General features: G+C 43.5%; 1 protein-coding gene across 1 annotated transcript; it reads left to right on the top strand.

Moving 5' to 3' along the window:
• The first annotated feature begins 12,324 nt into the window (after positions 1–12,324).
• LOC128900105 (gastrokine-2-like) lies at positions 12,325–15,842 on the top strand. Its single transcript, XM_054180875.1, has 6 exons — positions 12,325–12,336; positions 12,908–12,961; positions 13,493–13,624; positions 14,146–14,256; positions 15,045–15,198; positions 15,763–15,842. Exons 1-6 carry the CDS (start codon positions 12,325–12,327, stop codon positions 15,840–15,842), a joined length of 543 nt encoding a protein of 180 aa, XP_054036850.1.
• Positions 15,843–25,178: the final 9,336 nt, after the last annotated feature.

Below are 25,178 nucleotides of genomic sequence, written 5' to 3' on the forward strand. Positions count from 1 at the left end.
ATTTCCCAGTGACATGCGATGGGGCAAGTGACGAGGGCTGTACCTGCTTGATGTCAGGGAAAATGCAGTGTGACATTGGAAAAGGAGAGGAGATTCCCTCCACAAACTACAAGGCAAGTCAGACAGGAACTGTGTTTAAATACTGCAACCATGTGGCTGCTTTTCTTTGGAGGGGATAATAACCTGCTTTGGGGTGCAGTTTTGCTTTGGTTTTAATGTCAGTTAACTATTCAAGACCCCAGAACCATTTTCCTGAACCGACCAGGCTGCTGCATCCTTTATTTAGAGTAGCCCTTGACTGTCAGGAGAACGGATAAAGTGTCTCTTGGAGCAACTCCTTTCAAACTCCAGCAGAAGGGCCTCTGAGCCAGGAGGGAAGGTGAAGGTCTGGTATTTTCCAGACAGACGGCGTTTCAGACGTGATCGTCTTAGTTGAAGCACCTAGTCCCAGCCGTTTGGCCTTAGATTTGGCTTAACTCTGGTTTGATTCTTTCAGATTCCCAACTGCACTTCTGATTGGTGAGGGTATGCTTTTTTGCTTCCTGTGTTAAATGTTCTTCAAAGATAGTTCAGGAGCACCCGTAGTCAACTCCAAGCTGCATTTAATGCACTTATCAATTGTGTTACTTGCGGCTTGATTGCTGGGTTGATGAGAGCAATAGTGTCTCTGTCTCTTTGTGCTTGGCCATGTTGCGTTGCAACGCTTACTGCTACCATAAAACATTGTAATACTTAGTATGTTAATAAGAAGTTACAATAGAAATAACTCAGATCTGCGTATTCCTATAAATCCGGACTTCAGACCTTATGATCTTAAATATGGTTATGCAGTAGGAATAGTGTCGTTTGCTTTGAGTAGTGATGAATAATTGCTTAAGGCAGCATGTGAAATGTGTCTGGGAAATTGTACAGGTTGGGGTTTGAATGCCAAACCTGGGATTTTGCAAGAACACCAGTTTAGCAACTTGTCCTTGGAATGGCTTCCACGTTTTTAAAGGATTAGTAAAAACACAGCGCAGACCAATGGAGGTTGATGGTAAATTTTGCTGAGACACAATTGCCTCCACACAGAGCAGAAGAAGGGACAGAGAAGTGGTTGAAAATGTGATCAAGGGAAGATTGTCACGAGAAACATCCTTGTTTGTGGGTACACACGTCTGTGAATGTTCTTCCTCCAAACTTCGTCCAGAAGAATTAATCACAGAAATAGAAAGGCAGCTCGTTTATCTTAACTTTCAAACATGCGACATCTTGCTTTAAGAAGTTTGATCCTGAAAGGAAAGGAAAAACTGATTAGATTTGGAGTGAGGAAATAAGAGAACAATGTGGCTGAAATTCTTCCAACATGATGTTGGAAATGGACCAGGAAATGCCATTTAAAAATTGAGCTGCATCTTTCTAAACTTAGACTAGAAGCAACTGTTAGTGCAATTTTTTTAGACGAATCTAAGCTGCAAATGGGGTTGTAAATCTCAGAGTCGTGCTGTGGCAGGACTGGTGGTAGCTAGGTATTGTATATGCGTGAAGTTGCTTAAAAAATTCAGGCTTGTGCCAACAGCGAGAGCCCAAAATGTTCCTGAAAAGCCTGGTCTCCGAGTTGTATGCAGAAGAGGGACAGACCTGCTTTTTCCCTTTTGCACGCGTTCGCTGATTTATAAAAGTCATAGAAAAGCACAAGATTTCAATAATTAACTTGCTCATCTTCACTTACATCTTTTTCATCCTTTTTTTTTATACCTTGCTCCTTTTTGTTTGGGTCTCCAAAACACTGTTACTAGTATACTCACCAGCAGCTGGGTAAGCAAGGTAAGAGGGAATTCCTCGGCACAGAGCTTGAATGCGTTTTCCATATGGGCGCAAGCTTTGGAGTCTCTTTCTTGAGACAGTGAAGCGATTCTCTCTGGGAGGAAGCTGGTGAGGGCTAAGTCCCTAAGCATCAAAGAGACAAACCGAGAAAGGAGCATTTAGAAAAACCAATGCCCTGCTGAGAAACCTGTCTTCGGCTCCTGGAGCCTTTTCTCCTCTCTGTGGGTCAGGAACGAGGACTTCTCACAGGCAAATGCTTTGCTTTCTCACCACTGTCATTCACCATCCTACCTGGTGTCCTCGAGGTGGTGCAGGAAAGGGTTTATCAAGGAAGAACCTCTTGTCTATTTTAGCAATGATGCAGGTGTGCTTTGAAAGTACCTTGGTTGCTACGTAGCCCTGTTGAAATAAAAAAGAAAAAAAGCTTTTTGTTGCAAACGATATACCGTGGAAGATAAGCGGATTGCCAGAGAGAAGTACTTGTTCAAAAAAAAAGCTTTCTACAGTCCAAATAATGATAGGGAAGGAAAATATTGTTCTTTCAATTATGTTGTCCAGGTGAATGTGTCGTGGAGGCTTACAAGGGACTTTGGTAAAAGGCAAATTGCCTTCTCCAGTAATGCCACGTGTATGATACGTTACAGTGCTTAAGTCAGGGGAAGGAATTCACTGCTGAAAACATCAGTGCAGCAGAAACAATGGTGAAGTGGGAACGTTCTTCAGCATCTCCTCTGAATCTTGTTAAGTTTTGTTGAAGATTAGGTGTTTCCCAAAAACCTTTTGGTTATTTTCTATTTTTTCGAGCCATGGTGGTGGCCACTTACAGTCTCGACGTCCCAGACAGATTTCCAGTCCTTGGAGCCCTCCTTTGAGTCGGTGCTGACCCCAGTGTCAGGGAAAGAGCAGTGTGAGTGCTCACTGTGGTGCCTCTTGCCGTTCTGATTTTTGAAAAAGATGAAAGGAGGTAAGGGTTTAGGTTTGTGGATTCCCAGTGGTCTTTCCCTCAACAAAGCAAGAGCTGTAGTAACCACGTTTGGGGAGATTAATGCTTTTAGGGATGCAATTGAGGGGGAGATGGCTTCTGGCCTTAGAGGGGAGGCTGGGAAGCCTTTAGTACTGTTGTGTCAAGCCTCACGTTCAGGCTTTATCTAGCCCTGGTTTTCTTGTGTCTGATGCATTCACCTTATGAAGACAGACAAGCTTTCACATTACTGGAAGTTCAGTATCAAGCTTGCAAGAAAAATTTCTAAGGAAAGTAAACTAATTCATTGTTGTTCTTTCCCCAGACGGAACCCGCAGGCAGAGGGTTCCAGAGAGCATTTCATTGGATTTTGTGGTCAGATCCTTCATGGGTAACATTTGTTTCTCTCCACACAATGACTTTCACAGTGTTTGTGCTAATCTCAAGGCAGACTTTGTTGATTCTGTATCTAGCAACTGTCTCTTTCCCTTGATATATCAAGGCCTGAAATATTTTCTTTGGTATAAAACAATAAGTAGTTTTCTGCTAAGTATCGGGCTTTAAATACAGCTTTATTTTCAGAAACATGTTTTTCATAGGCTATAGCTAAAGACCACTAAAGGCGGCAGTGTCTAGTTGCGTGTAGCTCTGTACTTACCCTGTTAGCAAGGGCTGGAGCCAGGAAAACCCCAAGAAGAGAAGCAATCATAATCTGAAATGAACATTTTAAATTCACAGCACTTTAACATTGGGACTGCTGATCCTGCATCGAGTTAAAATAATTTTGACTTCCAGTTTAACTTTGTGTACCTCTTTGCACTTTCCTGAAGTGGGGTCAAGTGTTTAAATACGCAGAAGAATTTTTTGTTAATGAGCTTACATCAGATCATCAATTGATATAAATTACTCTTAACCTCAGTACTACACTTTGCACAGGTAAAATATGTCCTGCCCCAGTTCAGTAAACTCCTTGGAAAAAGGTGGTCTGAAATACCTTGTTTCAGAGAGTGAACTTTTTGGGCTCAGCTTTTGATTTCAGACATGGAGCAGATCCATGCAACATCCATGAAGGTGTGCAGCTCTTGTGGAGAGTTGGAATGTGGGTGCACTGTACAGCTCTGTACTTGGAACACAGCTGAAATGGGACCTGAGCATCCTCACAGCAGATCTCATGCCTCTGAACACAGGGCTTATAGTATAAGGGTAGGCACAATCACTTTTGTTCAGAAGAATGTAATGTTAAACACTTTGTTGCCCCTTTAGAAAATAATAGCGTTTCACATGCTTGTTGTTTGTCAAAACTACTGCTGATATAGAATCATAGAATCATAGAATCTTCATGGTTGGAAAGGACCTTTGAGATCATCGAGTCCAACCATACACACACAGAAAAACCCCTACAATCTCTGCCACCAGAGCATGCCCTGAAGTGCCAAATCTAGATGCTTCTTAAATACCTCTAGGGATGGTGACTCAGCCACCTCCCTGGGCAGGCTGTTCCAGTGCCTGACCACTCTTTCAGTAAAGTAATTCTTCCTAATATCTAACCTAAACCTCCCCTGCTGCAGCTTCAGATCATTTCCTCTGGTCCTGTCATTATTCACCTGGGAGAAGAGGCCAACACCCACCTCTCTACACCCTCCTTTCAGGTAGTTGTAGAGGGCAATGAGGTCTCCCCTCAGCCTCCTCTTCTCCAAACTAAACATGCCCAGCCCCTTCAGCCTCTCCTCATATCACTTGGTCATATATTTTTGAGAGATTTGATATTATTATGATGATAAATTCTTTTGCAATAATCCTTATTGTGAACAATTATTCTCTTGGAGACAATGCCTCGAATATTGAAGCTGTCGCAAATTTCATCTGCTTCAAAGGAGGCATTTTATGAGGAAGATCCAAGTGTGACTCAGAGCATTTAGCACTAACTGTTTGGAATTCATCCTGCAACAATTTCAGGCAGCTGTAAATACCCCTGTTTTGCAGCCATGCGCTTGGAGTCTCTCATGTCTCGTGGTTCTTGTCCTATGCTCCCATCAGACAGCTGTGCCATAACTTTATGTAACTTGCTGTGACTCTTGACTTGCATCTGAGTTGTGAAGGAGAGAATATTGCCCTTGGAACATTTTACATGTGTGTCTTGCCCTTGTAACAGAGCACTACGCTCCTTCCATTTGAGTAGGCGTGTGGAGTGAAGCCAGTGCCCAAAGTGAAATTTCACCCATGCAGTCCCAACCCATTTGGCATTTTCACTCCGTAATCCCTACATAAATCAGTAGTAGTTCACTAGGCACTGAGAAAGACTCAAAATAATTTTAAATCTGTCTAGCCTTTAAAGTTTTATGAGAAAGTGATAAATGTACTTACAGTGAACTTCATTTTGATGGTAGGCAAGGCAAGATCTGCAGGTAATTGTTGTATACTCTTACTTTTTATACAGTAATATCCCAAAGTTAAATCTTAACACGCGTTTACCTTATTGGCACGTGCCCTGTGTACGCAGAACCATGACGGGCTTCCTGGGGAAATGCTCTGATAAGTGGAGGCTTTGATACCAGCTTGATCAATTCATTATGTTCGGGAAGATGAAACAAAACTTGTTATCGTAACTTGAATGTGTTTTATAGCAACTTTTAAATGACAGAAAAAAAAAATCAGAACCAGAAAATAGATGCCTAATAAAATTTGTAGTGACGCTTTGTGCTTGGCAAAGCATAGCAAAGGACTCAGCATGGTATTTTATCTGTAGCTGATAACATTTTTAAATCAATGAGGTTGGTAACCTTGCTATGTTAAAAGTGCCAAGTCTGTCCCTGGAAACCGTGAAGTTGGTTCTAAATCATAGAAATTACTGAGTTCTGTTAACCTTATTTTCTGAGCTCGTTCAGTTAGGATCTGCTTTCCAGTACATTTACCTCCTCCAAAAGTGCTTCTTATTTAACAGCAGCTCTGTTGGTCCCTCTGTAGACTAATTGTGCCCTTCACTGTAGCTCAGTTTGGGATTGCACGCTGAAGTTTCCTTTTGGTTGCCAGGATGGCATGACAGGGACTCGGTGTCGTCATAAACTCATGTGTCTGTCTGAGCAAAGTTCTCCACTGTCCTCAGCTGCTGAGGATCATTGTGTCAGGTGTTAGTGGAAAAGCCAGGGGATCTGGCTGTAGTTGAGAAGGCGAGGCCCAGGTCTCATTTACACCCATCAGGGCCACACTCTGTCATTCTGCTGCTAACCGATGCCTTGCTGGGACTATGTGAGTGCAGCCAGTCTGCCAGCACTGTAAAGCAGAGAGCTCTGGTGTTCATCTGTTTTGCACCCACTTTGCAGTTTGCACGAGGCATAAAATACAGTGAATGAAAGTAATGAATTGCTAAGGGAAAAAATTTACAGTTCTTCTAATGGGATGGATTTGTGGATGCCAGCTGGTGACGGGAATGTCCCTAGCCTCCAAGATTCAAAATACACATAAAAGCCTTATTTTGTATGTCACAAAATCATTTTGTAGTCTCTGGAAATTTAACTAATCGACTACTTCTCAAGAAAGACACTGAGAAACCGAACTGTATAAAGCTGATCCCTATGGTGTCATTAGCAATGAGATGGAAATCAGTTTTGTCCATGTCTTCCAACAAGTGTAGCCAACTTGGCCATTACAGTGATGCATCACACTTGGAAGCCTGAATCTCCAAATCTTCCATCAACTTCTGATTACTGGAGTAGTTTGTATGGCAAACACACACAGCTGGAGCATTTGACATTGAGAATAGCTTACAAAACTAATTACAAGAGTAGAAGCCAGGAAAAAGGGCAGGGAGGGGTGCTTTACTGTTTCCAGGACAAGCTTGTCTCAGTCTCCTCTTGAAAGCTCTGCTCAAGGCATTCTGTTTCCATACTAGATTCTTGTACCACCATGCAGCAATCTGCCAAGGCTAAGAGGCGTTCCAGTTTTAACACTGTTCTCAAACTAGTGTTTCATTTTGTGCACACACTTTTATTTTCACGTGTTTTTCTAGGTCGTACTGTCTAACAAAACTGCTGAAATGATTTCTAGATTCGTCCTTAAAGCTTGATTTGTTATTTAACTAATGTGATTAATTCTGCTTGACCTTTCCTTTGCTGCACAGCTTTTTCTAGGCTGTGCGCCTCATCTTTATCTAGCACGTGGCATGCCCCGCTGAATGCAAATGGAAGCACGTAGAATTTTGTTGATTTTTTGAGGTGTTCCTTCATTCTTTACTTTTCTCCCACTACCTGCTCACTCCCTGATAAAGTAAATATTTATGAAAAGTACCTGGAAAAAAACCCCATGAGTCACCAGCAGACTTTATTATGATAATATCACCTCACCTTAACTTGACTGAATCCATCTCCCTTATGTGTTGAACTTCTTGTTTGGTAATCAAACTTGAACTGAAATTGTACAATTATTCTTTTCATTTGATGTTCAAGGTTTTTTTGTTGAAATGAGTTTTAGTGTATGACAGTGCCAAATAATGGGTCAAATTCTTCTGGAAATTTTACTTAAATAGATTGATAGGAATTCTATAACTTAATCATGTTTCATCAAGGTAACTTACAATTTATTGTGAAAATAACAGAGAAACTAAGTTTACTGTGACAATAAACATTGCTCTGTTGTTACAACATATTACTTGTTTTGAAAATTACTCAAATTCTATTCCTGCTGGCTTCCCTGATATGACCAACCTGATTGCAAGTGTAACAGTTGAGGAAAAAGTGGTTTTAGTTGGGGAAAAGTTTGAGAGTCTTCCCTTAGGCCAAGAGTATCTAAAGCAAGGAGACTACTTTGAGAATGTGGGCATCATTCATCTGACACACCGGAAGGCTATGCTGTCATACAGCGAGACCTGGACAGGCTGGAGAGTTGGATGGGGAGAAACCTTATGAAATTCAACAAGGGCAAGTGCAGGGTGCTGCACCTGGGGAGGAATATCCCCCTGCACCAGCACAGGTTGGGGGTGACCTGCTGGAGAGCAGCTCTGTGGAAAGAGACCTGGGAGTCCTGGGGGACAACACGATGACCATGAGCCAGCGATGGGCCCTTGCGGCCAAGAAGGCCAATGGCATCCTGGGGGGCATCCAGAAGAGCGTGGCCAGCAGGTGGAGGGAGGTCATCCTCCCCCTCTGCTCTGCCCTGCCCTGGGGAGGCCCCATCTGGAGCACTGGGTCCAATTCTGGGCTCCCCGGTTCCAGAAGGACAGGGAACTGCTGGAGAGGGGACAGCAAAGGGCTACCAAGATGCTGAGGGGACTGGAACATCGCTCCGATGAGGAAAGGCTGAGGGATTTGGGTCTTTTTAGTCTGGAAAAAAGAAGACGGAGGGGGGATCTTATCAATGCTTATAAATACTTCAAGGTTGGGTGTCAGGAGGATGGGGCCAGGCTCTTCTCAGTGGTGCCCAGGGACAGGACAAGGGGTAACGGGCACAAACTTGACCATGGGAAGTTCCATCTCAAGACGAGGAGGAACTTCTTTGCTGTGAGGGTGGCAGAGCCCTGGCACAGGCTGCCCAGAGAGGTGGGGGAGTCTCCGTCTCTGGAGACATCCCAAACCCGCCTGGAGGCGTCCCTGTGCCACCTGCTCTGGGTGACCCTGCTCTGGCCGGGGGTTGGACTGGGTGATCTCCAGAGGTCCCTTCCAACCCCTGCCACTCTGTGATTCTGTGATCATTGTGAAATTTCGTGTTCAGTGAGGGGTTCTGAGTCACAGCTTCCTAAGCTAAACCTCACTCTGCCTGTGGACTGGCAAAAGTGAAAGTTGTGCATGTGGCAATTAGAGCGGGTTGTATCCCTGCTTTTTAGCTCTTTACTTCAGTTGCTTAATGTAGAAGGGTGCTTCAAGGACTCTTGGCGTAGTCATGGATTGTCTTGCCTCTCGGTGCATGTGTGCTAATTACAGGCATATTACTGGGAGATATGTGATTAAGTGTGGGGAAAAAGTCTCCAAAAAGCCAGGCTTTCCTATTGGAAGTATATTTAGGCTTTGCCTGAGCCAAGTGAGAGTATGTTCTCTCTTGCAATAATGTTGTTAATTGGTCAAGTGCTTCTTAGAAATTAACATCTGGCCTTGTCTGATCGGATCAGCCACATGCAGTCAGTCCAATGTGAGGTGAAAATCATGAGATGGTGGCTATTGTTGTAATTCTCCTTCACTAAATGACTGATTTCACATGTTGTTTTGCTCTTACGTGGTTGTTTTGCTCTTATTGGTGCTTAAGAAAGCAGAAACTTGTGCTTCTTGGGTGTTTTTCACAAGAAATGAGCATACGAAGACATAATGACCAATGGAAATTTAATTCAAGCTTTAGTTTAAAAGCATTTAAAACTTAGGACAGCTTTTTGGTTTAGCTTGTGGTGCCTGAACCCTGATAGATTCCTGCTATGAAAGGTTTATTTGGCTGCTGGAATCTACTCTGAATGTTTCTGACATATCTGTAATGTTAGAAACAAAGACTCTTTTGAGAAGGGTCAGAGCAAGATTTCAAGAGGAGGGTAACATCAATCCAATCAAATTAGTCTAATCTAATGGTGGTTGTCACAATTTGCTAGCTGTTCATATGTATTCTGATGTATTGCTTAGCAGCACGGCTTTCATGGAATCACAGAATTTCAGAGTTGGAAGGGACCTCTAGAGATCACCTGGTCCCACTCCCCTGCTAAAGCAGGATTGCCCAGAGCACATCACTCAGGACTGCATCCAGGCGGCTCTTGGAAGTCTCCAGAGAAGGGGACTCCACACCCTCCCTGGGCAGCCTGTTCCAGCGCTCCGTCACCCTCACCGTAAAGAAGTTTTTCCTCATATTTGATGGGAACTTCCTATGTTCCAGCTTGTGCCCGTCACCCCTCCTCCTGTCACTGGGAACCACTGAAAAGAGTCTGGCTCCATCCTCCTTAAACCCACCCTTTAGATACTTGTCAACGTTAATACGGTCTCCCCTCGGCCTTCTCTTCTCCAGGCTAAAGAGTCCCAGCTCTCTCAGCCTTTCCTCATAAGGGAGATGCTCCAATCCCTCCATCATCTTTGTTGCCCTCCGCTGGACTCTCTCCAGTAGTTCCGTGTCTCTCTTGAACTGGGGAGCCCAGAACCGGACACAGTATTCCCGTTGTGGCTTCACCAGGGCAGAGTAGAGGGGGAGAATGACCTCCCCGGACCTGCTGGCCACACTCTTCCCTATGCAGCCCAGAATTCCCTTGGCCTTCTTGGCGACAAGGGCACATTGCTGGCTCATGGATAATTGACTGTCTACCAAGACCCCCAGGTCCTTTTCTTCAGAGCTGCTTTCCAGCAGGTCCCCCCCTAACCTACACCAGTGCCTGACATTCTTCCTCCCCAGGTACAGGGCCCTACGCTTGTCCTTGTTGAACCTCATGAGGTTCTTCTCTGCCCAGCTCTCCGGCCTGTCCAGGTCGTGCTGGGTGGCACCACGGCCCTCTGGGGTGTCAGCCACCCCACCCATGCAAATGCATGCAATGTCCTTCTTTCACTGAGGCCTGTTTGCTGAGAGAGAATTCCACAGAATCTCTTTCACCTTTTTTTCTGATGACTGAGATTACCGCAATGTGTTGTCTATTAGGTTGCGTTCTTGTTTTATTAGAAGGGAATCAGCCTCCATTATGACTTTCTAGTAGAAAGTAGAGTGGGATTCGTCAAGGTTCTGGCACTGGCTGACATGGAGTCGCAGATGAGGAGGAGCCCGGGCAAGGTCATAGTCGCAGGAGAATACTTCTCAGGGCAATGTCATGTGGTCGCTGACATTTTCACAGGATCCAGAAAACAGTTGTAGCTTTAAAGAAGGAATCCTCATGCTGCTCCTTTTGTTTTGTGACCTTGTGTGACGCACGCATCCTCTGCAGTTTTGTGTCACTCCTTTGTGCACTGAGGAGGCTAGCGCTTACCCAGATGGTCTTGTAAAGCACAATTGTTATTCCCAATTATGTCCCTGATTTCAATGCATGTGATATATATATCACGGTAAGTGATCAAAACCAAGCAGCACTCTGTCTGTGTTTGAGGTAAAAAAGAACCAATTTTCTTTTCAGTAGTTTTACTTTTCAGTTATGTCTCTTCTAACTAACTGCATTCTCTGAAATGAATGGCATATTTTTCAGACAGTGCCTGCTTCTAGCAGATAACGCCTAATGTTTATAGTGAATCCCAAGGAATGGTATGCAGAGAGGCTCTTCCTTATACTCATTCCTGTAACAACCAAGGTCGGCTAAATTATGGACCAAGTTGGAGGGTGGGAAGTGGAAAAGCTTAGTGGGGTTGCACCTGCCGGGGGGAGCGGACAGGAGACGTGACCCAAAACTGACCAATGGGGTATTCCGTCCCATCTGCAACATGCTCAGTATAAAAGCTGAGGGATCAAAGGGTCAGCCTCTTTCTTCAATGGCCGGTGTCTGAGGAGGACTCTGTTCTTCTGCCTTTGATCCCAATCCGTGCATTCCTGAATCCAGTTCCTGAGTTCATCTCCCGTCCGTCGCTGAGTCCAGTCTGGGACTTGCCCAGTGCCTGCCGGTGACGTGATCGTCATCCTGGGAGCTTGGTACGGTTTGGTATATATTGTATATATTTCATTATTTTCCTATTAATATTATTGTGTTTTCTTTTTATCATTAATATTTCATTAGTTTAGTTTCTTTTCAACTCGTAAGTCTCTCTCTCTTATTTTCCCTGCCTTCTCAGAAGAGGGATGTGAGGTTAAAGGGGAGAGAGGTTAGAGAGAGCATCGGTGATTTATTTTAGTGGCCAGCCCAGCCCAAACCACGACAGATTTATTGGCACCCAATGTGGGCATGACCGGGCTCTGAAAGATTGCCTGGATTTCAACTTGCACAGTTGAGAGAGTATCGGATTTTTTCACCACGAGAGTCTTAAGGGGATGGAAATGAAAAGCAGACAGCTCACATCACATAGTTCTTGAGTGAAATGTTATGTCGTGCCTTTATAGAGTTTTGTTTAAAGTTAGTTGATATAATGCTGCTTCTTGTTAAGAGTTCGTGCATGTATTGGATGGAAGAAATGGCTGAAGAATTGGTCTGTTCAGTGACTGGCACGTAGCCCACCATGACATAGGTATTCCTTTCCAGAATTTGTCTGCAGACTGTCAGACTGTGAGGGGTTATATTTCAGAAAACAAAATGCAGTTTGTATGAATGAATAGCAGAGTTATTCCTGATGACTTTCAGTTCTGGACAATATCCTGTTAAATATTTAAAATATTTTAAAAAATGGAAGCAACAAGAGTGTGAACTCCTCTTGAGTTTAAACCAGTAAATAATAGCCATTTGCAGAGTGATTGATTTTTCAAAAGCTGACTTACTGAGTGCTTTTAACCTATCGGGGTCAGGTTATCTGTGCCAACCCAAAATTCAGATATGAGGCTTACCACAGTGTGGCATGTAGATATGGACTTGCTCGAGTCATGAAGAAAAGTTCTGTCAATTGTTTCCCACACCTCCAGCAAGATATAAAAGTTGAAGGTCTCTGGGATTTTCTTGCATTCTTACTTTCTGCAGCCTCTTGTTCTTATCTGAAAGAAAAATGAACGGATTTGTGAGTATATCCATTTTTATTGAACATATATTTTAAAAAGTTCCTTATTTTTAAAAATAAGAGGACAGAGAAGAAGATGCTCAAGTAAGTGGTACAGTACTGGGACTAATATGATCTGTGTATTGTTACTGTGGGTTGTTCAGTGGGAAGCTTGCGTTTCCTGGGTGTGCAGTAACCCCTGGGAGTCAGTGGAAGCATCATTTGAGCAAAGAGTGCAGAACTTGGATTACAGTTCAGACGGGGGATGTAGTTTGGATTTAGTAATTACAGTTGCGGAGACACATCCAGAAGTAACATGGTACCAGAGAGTGTGACTTCTGAAAAATAAAAAAACATGTAATGTGTAAGCTATCATTCTGCTTTTTCGGTTACAGGCAACAGAGAGCCTAAATGCAAGAATTTTACAACGAAGAGCTGTAACTGTTTACAACTAATAAATACATGTGTTAAGGGTGTCATTTTTCAAACTGATGCTACAGCTGCTTCCCTCAGTTCACAGACTGGTTTTGGGGGTTTTTTTGTGGCACTGCCTGGTGTTTCTGTTGAGTGAGAATGCTTCTTCCTTTTCCAGGCTGCAGTCCTCGTTTTGCTGGGAGTCTTTTGGACTCAGACTTCTGCATTGGAGGTAAGTAGACTGAGAAGCCTTGTAGTGCGGGTACTCCTTGAAAGTGCATGAGATTCCTGGGCAGGGGGTGAACGTAGTAGGAAGGAGAGCACAGAAGAAAGTAACGAGATGCTTATTGCCAAGCACAGAGAAAAACGGCATTTGCCCAAGGTGACAGTGGTAGAAGCCAAAGAGGCAGTTGTGTGCAGGTGCACAGGAACACAAAATCTGGGGGGGCTTAGGTCCCCTTAGCTCAAGCTAAGATCTGGAGACTGTTGCAGTCTGCTGCCAGTCATAATGACTGGGGTGCCCCATGTTGTTTTTCCTTAGGCTGCAGCGAGGGCCTGTCCCCTCCTTTCTCAGCCTGACCCGCTCTTGCATGACTTATCTCCACCTCAAGGGCCTCCTGAGACTGCTAGAGGGTTGTTAAGGGATTTAGTATTTACATAAAGCAATCATGCTTGTTTATCTGAGAGAAAGCATTTGTTTATGTTACACCTTTTAAAGGCGCCAGCCAGATGATGAACAATGATTTTGTGTTTTTTACCAAAGACTTTTACCCTGCAAGAACCTCAAAATGACTATGTCACTGGAACTATGACTATTGACAACGAGAAGCACATTGTTGATGTCCATGTCCGTTCTGGCCTGTACTCCTCTGATACCATTTTTGACTACGTGCATGTAAGTAAATCTAAGAATCTACCAAGACTTAATTTTTGAGGAAGTCTTTATACTCGGAAACTATTTTAGTGTATTGTCACCATGAGTTGTTGTGAAACACTGTTTCTTTGAAGACTTCCATCACCTTCCCTCCTCTTAGGCCGTCTTTTGTTTCACCCATATGACTGTCCATTTCAAAGACTCATAATGAAACCTGTGGCGGTGGTTCACGACAGTGAGCAGAATGTCATTGACCTCAGTGAGGTCAGAGTTGAGAATGGGCTGCCATCACCCTCGTATAGCGAGTGCAGCAGAAGTCTGTCGGCAAAGATCCTTCCAGTCTGATGGACAGACGTTAGTGTGGGCAGGCTGCTTCCATTCCCCAAAGGTGACAATGTCCATGCAGAGTCATTCCACAGCAGTGGTCTGTGTAGCCACTTGGTGTTGCTTCTCGGTTGTCCTAAAGATTGTAGGGAGAACCAACTAGTATTAGTGGTAGCCGTTTTCAATTGATTAATTAGCTCATGTTTTTTTAATCACAGGGATATATTGCAACAAGATTATTTTCACGAAATGCCTGCTTTATCATGAAAATAAATAAGGAATACATCCCAGATCTGGAAGAAATGGGACGGCTGGCTTTTGAGAGACAGGTGACTTTGTAGCAAAACCCGTACGGTGGACAAGAAAGGCTGCTGTGTAGGAGCTGGGTGGTGTGACGGGAGCCCTCCATTCTGCCTTTGAGAAGAGCAGTTCTTAGAATGTCTTTTACTGTGTTAGCAATGATAAAGCAGATCTGAGAAGACAGAACTTTTGGGGAATATAATTTAGAACATTATTTTAAGATAATAAGCAATCATGACACTCCTCATGGTTTCAGAGTGGATTGTCACTGTGACTAGACTAGAAGATCACCTGTCCCTGAAGTAGTGTAATTTGAGTGTTTTAGGGGGGTGGCAATATGAACTTAGGCAGGCGTTCTCTTTTTTCATTGTCCAGCTGAATTGTTGAGCTTGACATAACTTGAAATAATTCTGTTTGCAGAACAAAATTTAGAAATCAACTTACTTTGACCAGACTTTGACTTTTCAATTCGGGCAAAGGTTTCCTGGAGGTGACTGGAAGTGTTGCCCGGAGATGGACTTGAGTTCTGGACCAATTTATGACAGCCTAAGAGTAGCGCATTTACAGCAAAACTTACCGCACGTTAACATAACTTATTATGATAGCAACACAGCTCAATTTTGGTATGTTAACAGAATGAGTATCTAGTGAACTTTGAACATATTTTAAAATCTTTTAAAAACGTGTAGCTTCTTTAGCTGCTGCTTTGTGTGACACAAAGGAAGGTGATGTTAGGTTTTGGGATTTTCTCAAGGGGTGTCCTAGTAGAATGGAAACAAAGCTACATTAGTGATGATGTCTAACTCTTTCTTTTTAGACTATGAACACAGTATACTCTCCATATAGTGTGTGGGTACAGTTTCAATCGGGCCATTCCAGACTTGGACGTATGAAAGACTGGCTTCTCTACGGTAAAGCCATTGAACAACTCTGCACGGGTCTTCCTCTCTACCAGCTTGCAGAAACTCAACGTAAGTTATGAGATCAGAATGTTACACTTCTGTTACAGTGCATAAACACCCTTCTATCCTTTAAGCCTTAAGTCCACCTTTGAGGCATGAACATATTTCCCTGTTTGGGGGAGGAGGAGTAAACTACCTAGCAGGATGGAAAGGTAAGGCTCTGGGATGCTTTGGAAAATCTGGTGAAGCACTGCTTTTCAGTGTTAGGCATCTAAATGTCTGGGACAGCTGTTCCAAAGTGGTTTGCCAGGTGTCAGAAGAAACCACTGTGTAGCAGCGGTACCCAGCTTATGCGTCGATGATACAGAGATCCCACAAGGCATCTACTGTATGCCAGCATGCGACCTGCTGCATGTAAGGGACAGGAGGAGCACAAAGGTGATTTAAAGCCATGCAAACATTTCCTCCCTTTGAGTTATCCCACTGAAGTTTCACGCAGTGTCCATTGAGACCAACAGGAGCCTTGAATAGGACCATAATTGGGGATAGAAATTTGTGCACTTAACAAACTTTTCCTTGATGGATACAGGGATCTTGTCACTGCTAATATCTTAATTTTCTTGTTTCTTTTAGCACTAATCAATGCTAATGGCTGTGCCAATGCAGGAGTTCCAAGCATTTTGGGCATTAAAATCTGTGAAAAAATCAATTAGGCTGGATCTTGACAATTCTGCTGTATGGAAACAGCTTGTTTCTTGGCATGCTTTTGTGATGGGAGATGTTCTCCAACTGGAACAAAACTTGGTGTTAGACTCAGCTTGTCTCTTGTAAGCTTTGTGTGCAAGAAACCTATGATATACAAATAAAGATAATGCAGCAATTAAAATGCTTTGTCTTTTTTCTTCATCCAAAAAGAGAACAGAAATAAAATGGCTCAGAGATCTTCCAGGTATTTTTCAAACCCAGCGATAGAGGAGACTGTCCCAGTCCAAAAAAGTTCATAACCCAGAACTAAATGATCCTTTCCCACAATGCCAGTGTAAAAAGAGCTGTGACCACTTGCTGAGTGCCCGGCATATGCCGGGGAGTAGTTTGTGTCAGGAGCTGTTTAAAATACAAGATGAGGCAGCATTGGTGCTGCCTGCCAGCTCCTCTGGTAGATCTCAGTGAACGGTTGGATTCACACATCCTTTCCGTCGGTGCTTGGAAGGAGTGTGTCTTTTGGGGCTGAAGACTAAATGTTTGTTGTTTACTGGAGGCTTGACTGGCTGCCAGAGGGCAAGGCATTCCTGTGGAGTCCAGGAAACTGGCCTCAGGTCTGCAATGTGTTATGTTCAAATCAGGTCCTGGTCAAAGCATCTGCTATTTATTAAGAGAGCATTGTATCATATGGTGAAACTATTCTTTTAGCTTAATGGTGTTCACAGCAGGCTGCAGGTTCTTGGTGATCCAAAGAACGTTTCTGGAGGGTCAAACTTTTACCAAAGTCCAGGACTGGTTGTGTGTGTCTGCAAGATACAGGTAGCCTGTCTAGCTGTATTTTGAAGTGGAGCTCCCTGATGGGAAACTAGGAGCTGTAGTTGCCATGTTTGTTTGGCTGATGCACGGGGGATGTGAAACACCTCAAAGCCCCCTTTGAGTGAGAGCACTCCTTGGCAAGAGTACTCATGTGGGTTGTGACTTTCAAAGCTGTTGTGGTTGCAGTATCCGGAAAGGCAGTTGTTTCAAGACTTTCAAAACTGAGTGGAAGCCCTAATCTAGTTTCCAAGTGACAACTGTCAAGTCTCAAGCCTTTCTTCGTGTATTCTTCTGTTAGAGGGCACGGAAGTCATGGCAAGCCCCTCCCCTGCCCCAAGTCAGCCAAGCTCTTCAAAATCTATAAAATACCTGCCTTAATTATCTCAGGCTTTCTATATCTTTGAATTATTTCTTTAGGGATGCTGACCTGACACCAACTGTCCAGTGAAAGCTTAAAGACGAGAGATTGAAGTAGATGCCAAAGGAACAAACTGGTAGAGCTTCCAAAGAGGCAGACCAGACGTATGAACAAAGCTTATAGTCATATTATTCTCAGATTATTCTTTAATTCAAAGTTATTGAAAATAATTAGTCATTGCAACCTGGCTTTCTCTCTAGTTGCCATACAGATGAATCTGAACCTTTATTGTGTGTGCAGTGTTAATAATGGTCCTTTGAGACTCTCATCCTGTTGCTACTAGTTTAATCAGAATTAGTGACTTTAAAGCAACCTCTGCGTGCTACATTCATTTATTAATGGAACGGTGCTCTGAGATTTGAGTGAGATCTGAATAAAACAGCTGAGTGGTTGTGCACAGTTAGAAAAGATGCAGGCTAAACTCTTCCCTTGGCCCAGGGGTAAAGAGCATTACTCGTGGGAAGAGCGTTCTGTTCTGCTCTCGCACAGCTGCTTACAGATGATGAGGACTATTCTGAATGGACAAGATGAGGGATGCATTGCTGCCTTGATACTGTCAATGGGAAACTGAAGCCCAAGGTAGTCTGTACGGTTTGACTCTTCCCATGGAAACTGTCCGTGACCGAGACAGGAACTCAGTGCAGCTCTTCAGTCTTCACCAATGGCTTAAAAACATCCTTTTCTGTAGTTTGAGGGAATTTCCTTTAAATGATAAGCCTTTTTGAGGTTTTATGTTTTTTGTTTAGAAAGTGTTGCATATAGATCTAAAAGCTTACCACTAAGCTTTTGGTGTTTACTGCCTACTAGTTTTGAAGGCAGTGTTACAAGGTGGGTGGATTGGTAGCTGATACGAGCGCAAATAGTTCTACAAAGAACTCTGAAACAAGCCTCGATACCTTCTTATCTGCCCTTTAATTTTGTTTGAGCTAAGGAGGTAGTGTTTCTGCCCTTCGTGTACTCAAACATGGAAGAAGATTGTTTCTAGCTTTCATTTTAGGTCACAATCTCATTCTGTACGTCAGGTCTGTTAGCAATATGTTGGCGTTTTGATTGCTGTGTTTATTGTTTGATAAATCATGCTTCAGCTATCCATCTACTCCCACAGCACTGCCAGCGCCAAGGTGCATGGCGTAGAGGCACCTGTTCTGGATGGAGCACCTGGGAGGCAAATCTGTTGTGACGTTGCTGTACCTTTTGGAGTGCAGCTCGCAACAAAGAGAAAAGGAAGCACAGGAAGAATCATACAGCATGTGAGCCATGGACCCACCTTCTCCTTGCCCCTGTTTTTCAGAGGGTGGTCTGTTGTCACGCGAGCATGTGGACGGGCAGGTTACAGTTCTGAATTCACAGACCTGGAGCCTAGGCCTGTTGGTCTCACCAACATATTACTGATTTCAAAGATCATGCTAGAAATGGCTGCAGGGCACAAGAAATCGATTGTGAATTTAGTAACTAACTACAGGAGAAGCAGGAATGTACACCCAGCTCTGAACAACAGCAGAGAAAAGGACCTATGGAGGAGAAAGACTTTTGATGTTGTACCTATTTGACACTGACGTTGGCCAGTGCTGTTTCCTTCTTTGCTGACTGCATCACAGTTTACCATATGTTTTACATACCTGTCTTAGACTATAATTCATCTGGTTTTCTTATCTTGCAAAGCGATGGATGTTATTACTAGACCAGAGGGAAAGACCAAGAAAGTAAAAAGCAGCAAGAACAGGTGAAGTGTCCCTGGAGATATGGTCCCTCTGTTGCCTTAAATAACTGTAGTGTGCAAGTGCTTCCAATCTTTAAATCCATAGTGTGTCAGCAAAAGGTCTGGACTGAAAGTTCGCAATCTGAAGGAAATAGATAGTTTTACTTTTATTTATCACTTGACTTAGACATGTGTTGTATATAATAATAAGCATCTATTGATGGCAGTAGATTTACAGGTAGCCTGTTGGTAAGGATCTTTTAACAGTGTGATCCGTGAGATTTCACACTGGAATGGATGGAAAATTCCCATGGATTTCCACAGGAGGGACCCACAGAGGATTGCAGCCACTTCCGAAGTGAAGAGCAGCCAGCAACTGTTCTCAGAAACAGTGGGAGAAAAGAGTTATGGTGACAGCCAAGAAAGCAGAGTGCTTATCCAAGTAACAACTGCCTGTGGTTAATGTGCAGCGTGGATTGTCCGTGAGGCTAATTAGCCTTAAGCATAAGACGAACACCATGAAAGTAGCACAGGCAACTGGCATACCTGCTTCAGGAGAGGGGCAGGGCTGTGGTGATCCTACGAGGACTGGAACCCCCCTCTATCACAAAAATGAAGAAAGGTACCAGTGCAGAAGCTTAGATCCTGAAGAGATATTGGCAGAAGGAGTCTCGAGAGGAAAAAAGTATCAGGATGTGACTCTTAGTATGTTGAACGTTACCTGATCTTTCCAAGAGCTTCTCTCCCTGCAAGTAATATACGTGTTTTGGAAGTTTAGCTCGCTTCTCAGCTCGGCTTGTTCTGTAAAAGGTGGTGAATTTGATTTATGTGGAAGAGAGCACATTGTGAGGGTCTCTTGTGTGCCTGTGCACTGGCAGCTTTTGTAAGTTACAACAATGTATATCCTAGGCTGGATTTCAAAATAATGCTGATTATTTGCCCCCAGTTTCTTCAAAATGCCTGAAAGGTGTTTAAAGGCATGCCTGGTATCAGGCAAGCAATGGTATCATTGGATGCACACTGACAGGCAGCTAAATCATGCCAAGCATTTGGGGAGGGCAGAATTAGCACACATTCCAGTCACATCTCCAACTGCGCTGCAATTAACCTTTCTTGATCCTCGTACATATCAGTGGGCAGGAAGCCTCTGTGGTCCCTCAGTGCCAAGGACAGCAGTTTATCTAGTCACCTGCGCTGCACAGTAATCCAAGATCTTTTTACCACTGAAGCCATTCCACTGAGAACCTCCCCTCACCACCTCCCCAAATTTCTCGGTGTACGAGACTGTTTCCCAAGGTCAAGGTATGACACCTTTGCCAGACCATGCCTTAATTTTAGAAGCCAAAAACTTGCCTCTTGAGTGTGTCTCTACAAGCGCTAGGCACTTGGGTCAAATTGCTGTGGTCAAGCACTGAACAGCATGGCAAGATCTGTGGGCAAGAAGAGAAGAGGGCGCATCCCGGTAAAGGGAACATACGTGCTCAGTTTGAATCGAGGTGCCTAATCTTAAATACTCAGGGGTGGTGAGCTGAGTTTTGCACGGCTACTTGTTTGAAGTAGGGAAGTGTCTTGGCCAGTGAGCCGTACCGGCTTGTCCAAGGCATATAATCCAGTCCTGGTGTGGTACATGTCTGCTTTCGACTCGAGTTGAGCACCGAGTGCGACTTCGATTGACCACTAGATGGCAACTAGTTACGGTAACCTCCACAGTTACGTCTTTCTTATTGCCAACTGAATCCGGCGTTGTTGTTAAGTGAGATCTTGCTGCCATTAGGCTGGTGGAAACACTGATTAGGAGCAAGCCATAACTCAAAACTAAAATAAAATGAATCGCCATCAACCTGAAATTTGTTCCCCGGGAAGTAAAAGCTGAGTCAGGATGCAGAGGATTAGAATTCTTTCAGATTTCCAAACCAGTGGGACGTATATACCGTTGTCTAATGAGGCATTGCATTTGCACCAGGTTTACTAATGAAAGATTTCAAAACATTCTAGAATCAGAAGGAGATTCACAAGATCTAATACGAATAAGTGAAATCTTTTCTCTTTCAGAAAAGGGATGCAGCAACGAGGACAGATAAATCTGACAAAGGCCAATCACACACTGACCATGAGCACAGGTAAGGGGGAAGCCCCAGCACTCCTGCATTCTGCTCATCTCCCTCTCTTTATCCCAACCCTGTTCCCACCAAGTGAAATCAAACCATCCTCATCTGTCTCTGCCCCTGCCCAGTCCAGCTTAGCCGGGCTCCACCTCAAACATGAAGAACCCAGAGAGGAATTATGTGCTCTTGGCTCGTTGTTTGGTTGGGGCTTTTTTTACTGGGGGGACCGGGGTAAAAGGGGGTGGCAGTCTGGCTGAAATTTTGTAGCCAGATCTCTGTTCCTTGCCGGCAGGTCCTACTGTTCTTGGCTCTCGTCATGGCCACACCCTCCGCAGGTTTTGGCATCTCTCTTCCTATTCTGCAAGTTCTTTTCGTTGTTCTTGCTCTCAACGCAGAAAGAGGCAGCCGGATTGCTGTGACTTGGGGGTTCCCACTTTATTTAACTTTCTGAGGGTGTGTATGAAGAGAGGAAGATGATTCAGACCTATAGAACGGGGTCCTCAGGTCACTGCAGCCATTTGTTGTTGGATAGAAAAGCAGATGTAGCATAATGTAGACCCTTCTGTGACTCTGCTCAGATTGGAGAATTGGTCACGTACGGATTGTTAAGCATTTAAGTATATGTTTAAATTGAGACGTAGGGCTTGAGCCGACAGAGGTAGCCAATAACCTTTTCCACCCCCTGTGATGGGAAGCAGGGGCTGTTTTCACCCAAAGAAGCTCCGCAATTCAGAAATTTGCCCTGAGCACTGGGAGGTGTTTGACAGCAGCACATTAAGCAATGTCCCTGGGTGCAATATACTGAGAGCTGAGCCAGGGCACTCTGCCACTCATTCCAGATAAGTCGAGCCCTTTAACACCAGGGACTGCGAGGGGCTTGTTCCATGCTCTCAATGAGATAAGCTGCCATCGGCGCTTCACAAGACACCCCTATCTGCCAAGCCTCTCTGAGAAAACCTGGGAGATGTGCAGCGTGATTTAAAGCATGTTAGAGACTCCCCCGAGCTGCGGTCCTAAGTGTGGGGGTCTTCTAATGAAAAGTGAGGAGCTACCAGAGGGGTGGGATCCTTCAGGTAGGGGAGTGTTTCCGCATAGCTTACAGGTGCTCAACAGCTGTGAAGGAGCTAACTGCAACACAAGAACGATAGAGCTGGCAGTACTAGAGTCTAAAAAGTGGGACATTGATTAAAAATTCTCCAGTTGAAATGCATTTGCAGGATCCTGAAACTCACAAGTGTTTAATATCCCTGTAAATACAAGTGTAAATAGTAATACAAGTGTGTTACTTGTACTATTTACACTTGTATTACAAGTGAGAGAGAGTAGTCTCTGTATGCGTACGCTACCACTAAAATGGTCTCAAACTGATGGGAGAGCTAATTAGAAAACTATCTGTGTACCAATGAGGGCAGTTTCCTGGCTGTAAAGATATTTGCATAGAGCTATGACTCATGCACTCTCCTATGCACCCCCTGCTTGTTGTGATTTTTTTTTAAAAAAAAAAAAGCCGTCAAGATAAAGTCACGTTTTTGACGTGCTCGTTAAATTCGGAGAGCATTTAGTCCTTCAGTTTGTTGGTCTTGTATATATGTAAGACTTTTTCAGGTGAGGAGAATTCAGCGTTTGCCTTGTGAAGTGAGCTATTAACAGCACTTGATCAAATTCTTTGGTACTGGTAACCAATGCATCAGTATTCTGAACATCCTAAACAATAAAGTTACAAAATCCAGACTAAGAGGGGCAGACCGTATTTGGAATTTTTGCTGCAATCAAAGGCAAAATTAATAAGAAGTTCTATACAGTTTCCCTTAAAAAGAGATAGAAAAGACGAAATTTGATATTCAGTTGCATGACAGACAAAATGAGAGAGGCTGCTGACAACCGTAATTAATCCAGTATCATTCCAGTTATCAAGTTACAGAAACTGAAATTTAATACATTTTAATCTTTGAATTGTTAAGGCTGCACTTAAACCGTATTTTTTACTGAATCCGTGTCTTTCGCTGTTACATATAACTTGCTTTCCCTTTTAGATCCAAACCCTAGCGTCAAATAAACAGAGCAAATATTAGACATACTCGCCTAATTTTTCTTCATGTCTTGTTGATATGATAGCAAGCTGTTGTCTTTGTAATTACCATGTTGTGCTGAGACATCGTCTATCTTTGCCAGAAAATATTCCATCTAGGCTTAATACTCAAGTTGTCAACAAAATAATTTCAAGTTATTAATCAAAATTGTCAACAAAATAATTTCTGGTGAATGGAGGCTGTTTTCTTCCATCCCGTTGTTCAAGATTAAGAATCCATGGTTCTATAAACCAAGGACAAGACACATATAGTAATTGTTCCCAAGAACTTTGTTCTTTTAGGGCTGTGGGAGTATGTAAATTGAATTCTCATTAGGGAAAAGAATGGTATTCCTCAAACAGCCTGCTTGGACATAACTGACAAAGAAAGAGGAACAATTTTGGGAGATCTCTGTAAAGTTTTTTTCGGAGTCTTGCTTTTGTCAGTGTCACTGAAGCTGCTCAGAGAGTTGCCTGAAGTTTAACACCCGCATGAATACCAAAGCTCCATAAAATAACTAGATGATGAAAGAAGGAATTTCAAAAATGTAAAATTAAAACTTTCTCTTGACCTTTTTCTGTTACACTGTTCTGTGAAGCAAGTACGATAAGAAGCCTGTAGAGTCAAAACTCCTGGTATTAAACAGCGTGCCTACTCTGCTGTTCATTAGCACTGCAGTACGATCGCTTTCTATGTGAAGATCTCAAATAGGAACTGATTTATTTTTGACCATGTCCCACCAGGTTTGAATTGTCAGACTGAATTAATAAATTGGGTGACCTTTAAGGGTACTAAATTTTAAATGACCTTTTAATATTAGGGCCTTCATCTGCATGGAGGCATATACCAAAAATAATGCAAATGGGGACAAACCAATAGATTTCTTGAGACATCTCCCATCTCATAAATGATATAAGCAAATATTTAGCTTAGTCCTCCTGGAAATACTTGTGCTAAATGTAAGAATTTTTATTGCCTGTGTCAGTTCATTTTGAGGCCTAGCAGGAAAAAAACAGGTTAAATGCTGGAATGTACAGAAGCAGCTGCAAAAGCAAGGGCCTGCTTTGCCTCTCTCGTGTAAGGATCTAAGAACTTTCTGCGTATCATTCTCTGACTGAAGGACTGAGCCGTGTACTTGAGTGCATGCTAGAAATTTCCCGATTAAATACGAAGCCAACCCAATCACACTAGAAAGTGAGAGCTCTTCCAAATAACTGCGTGGGGAATGAGCACGCGGGGAGCTGGGACTCCCGGTAACAGTGAGACCGTGAGCTTGCAGTGAATTTGCTGCACGTGACTGACAGGACACTGACAAGAAGGCAATGGCCAGCTATTTCCAGCTCTTTTCTTTCTGTTTCAGTTGCTCGGGCTTTGCGCTGGCTTGAAAATCTCCACTTATCATTATTTATCTGCACTGCCGCACGGCCAACGACCCACAGCTGAGACCAGGTTGCGCTAGTGCAAATGCACACTGATGGACTCCCTTCCTACAGCTTTTGCCACCTCAGCAGGAAAAAAGGAGAGAGGGAAAGGAATCGCCTGTAGTAGTGCACGTAGATTTTGTGCCCTGCTCGTTAGTATGTCCCCCGTCCTTTTCACTTGCCTGGAAATAGCTGATGAAGAAGAGGTGCCGCTGGCTTCCCATATAAAGCTATTGATGCACATTTCAGTGTTGCCTCTGGGGCAGGAGGAGGTTGTATTTTACAGCTGAAGTAGTTCCCTGCCCTTGTGGCTGCACGGTGACTCTCCTCCTTCTCCCTGTTTTCTTTTCTTTTTCTCAGTCACACAGGTTGTCATGCATTGCTACACTTCTCTCTCCCTGCTCTTTCATTAAACACTATCTTTTCATTTTCCAGTGACATCTGAAATCAGAATAGAGAGCTGCTGGGAACAGCCCATTTATGGAAAGGAAATCCAGAGCAGCCATGAACTGAGGCGTACAGGAATAAGGACGTAGGCAGATGCAGGAATGGAAACTAATTTTAGTTATTCCATTGCAAGCTCATCACACTGTCAGTGTCACACTCTTCTTTATCTCCCATATCACACCCAACAGTTACCTCATGCCACAGCTATCTCCTGACAGAGACCATTGTGGGACATTTTCATAATAATTGCATCCCTGTATTTTGGAAAACTTCAAATCACGCGCTGTGGTGGTTGCTAGTGTGCGTTAGCTTGCATCACTCTCCTGCTTCCCTGAAATGACATATACAGCTGTAGTGTCCTGATTAGAGAGC

The sequence above is a fragment of the Rissa tridactyla genome, chromosome 20, assembly GCF_028500815.1.
Source record: "Rissa tridactyla isolate bRisTri1 chromosome 20, bRisTri1.patW.cur.20221130, whole genome shotgun sequence".
In the NCBI taxonomy this organism is placed as follows: Eukaryota; Metazoa; Chordata; class Aves; order Charadriiformes; family Laridae; genus Rissa; species Rissa tridactyla.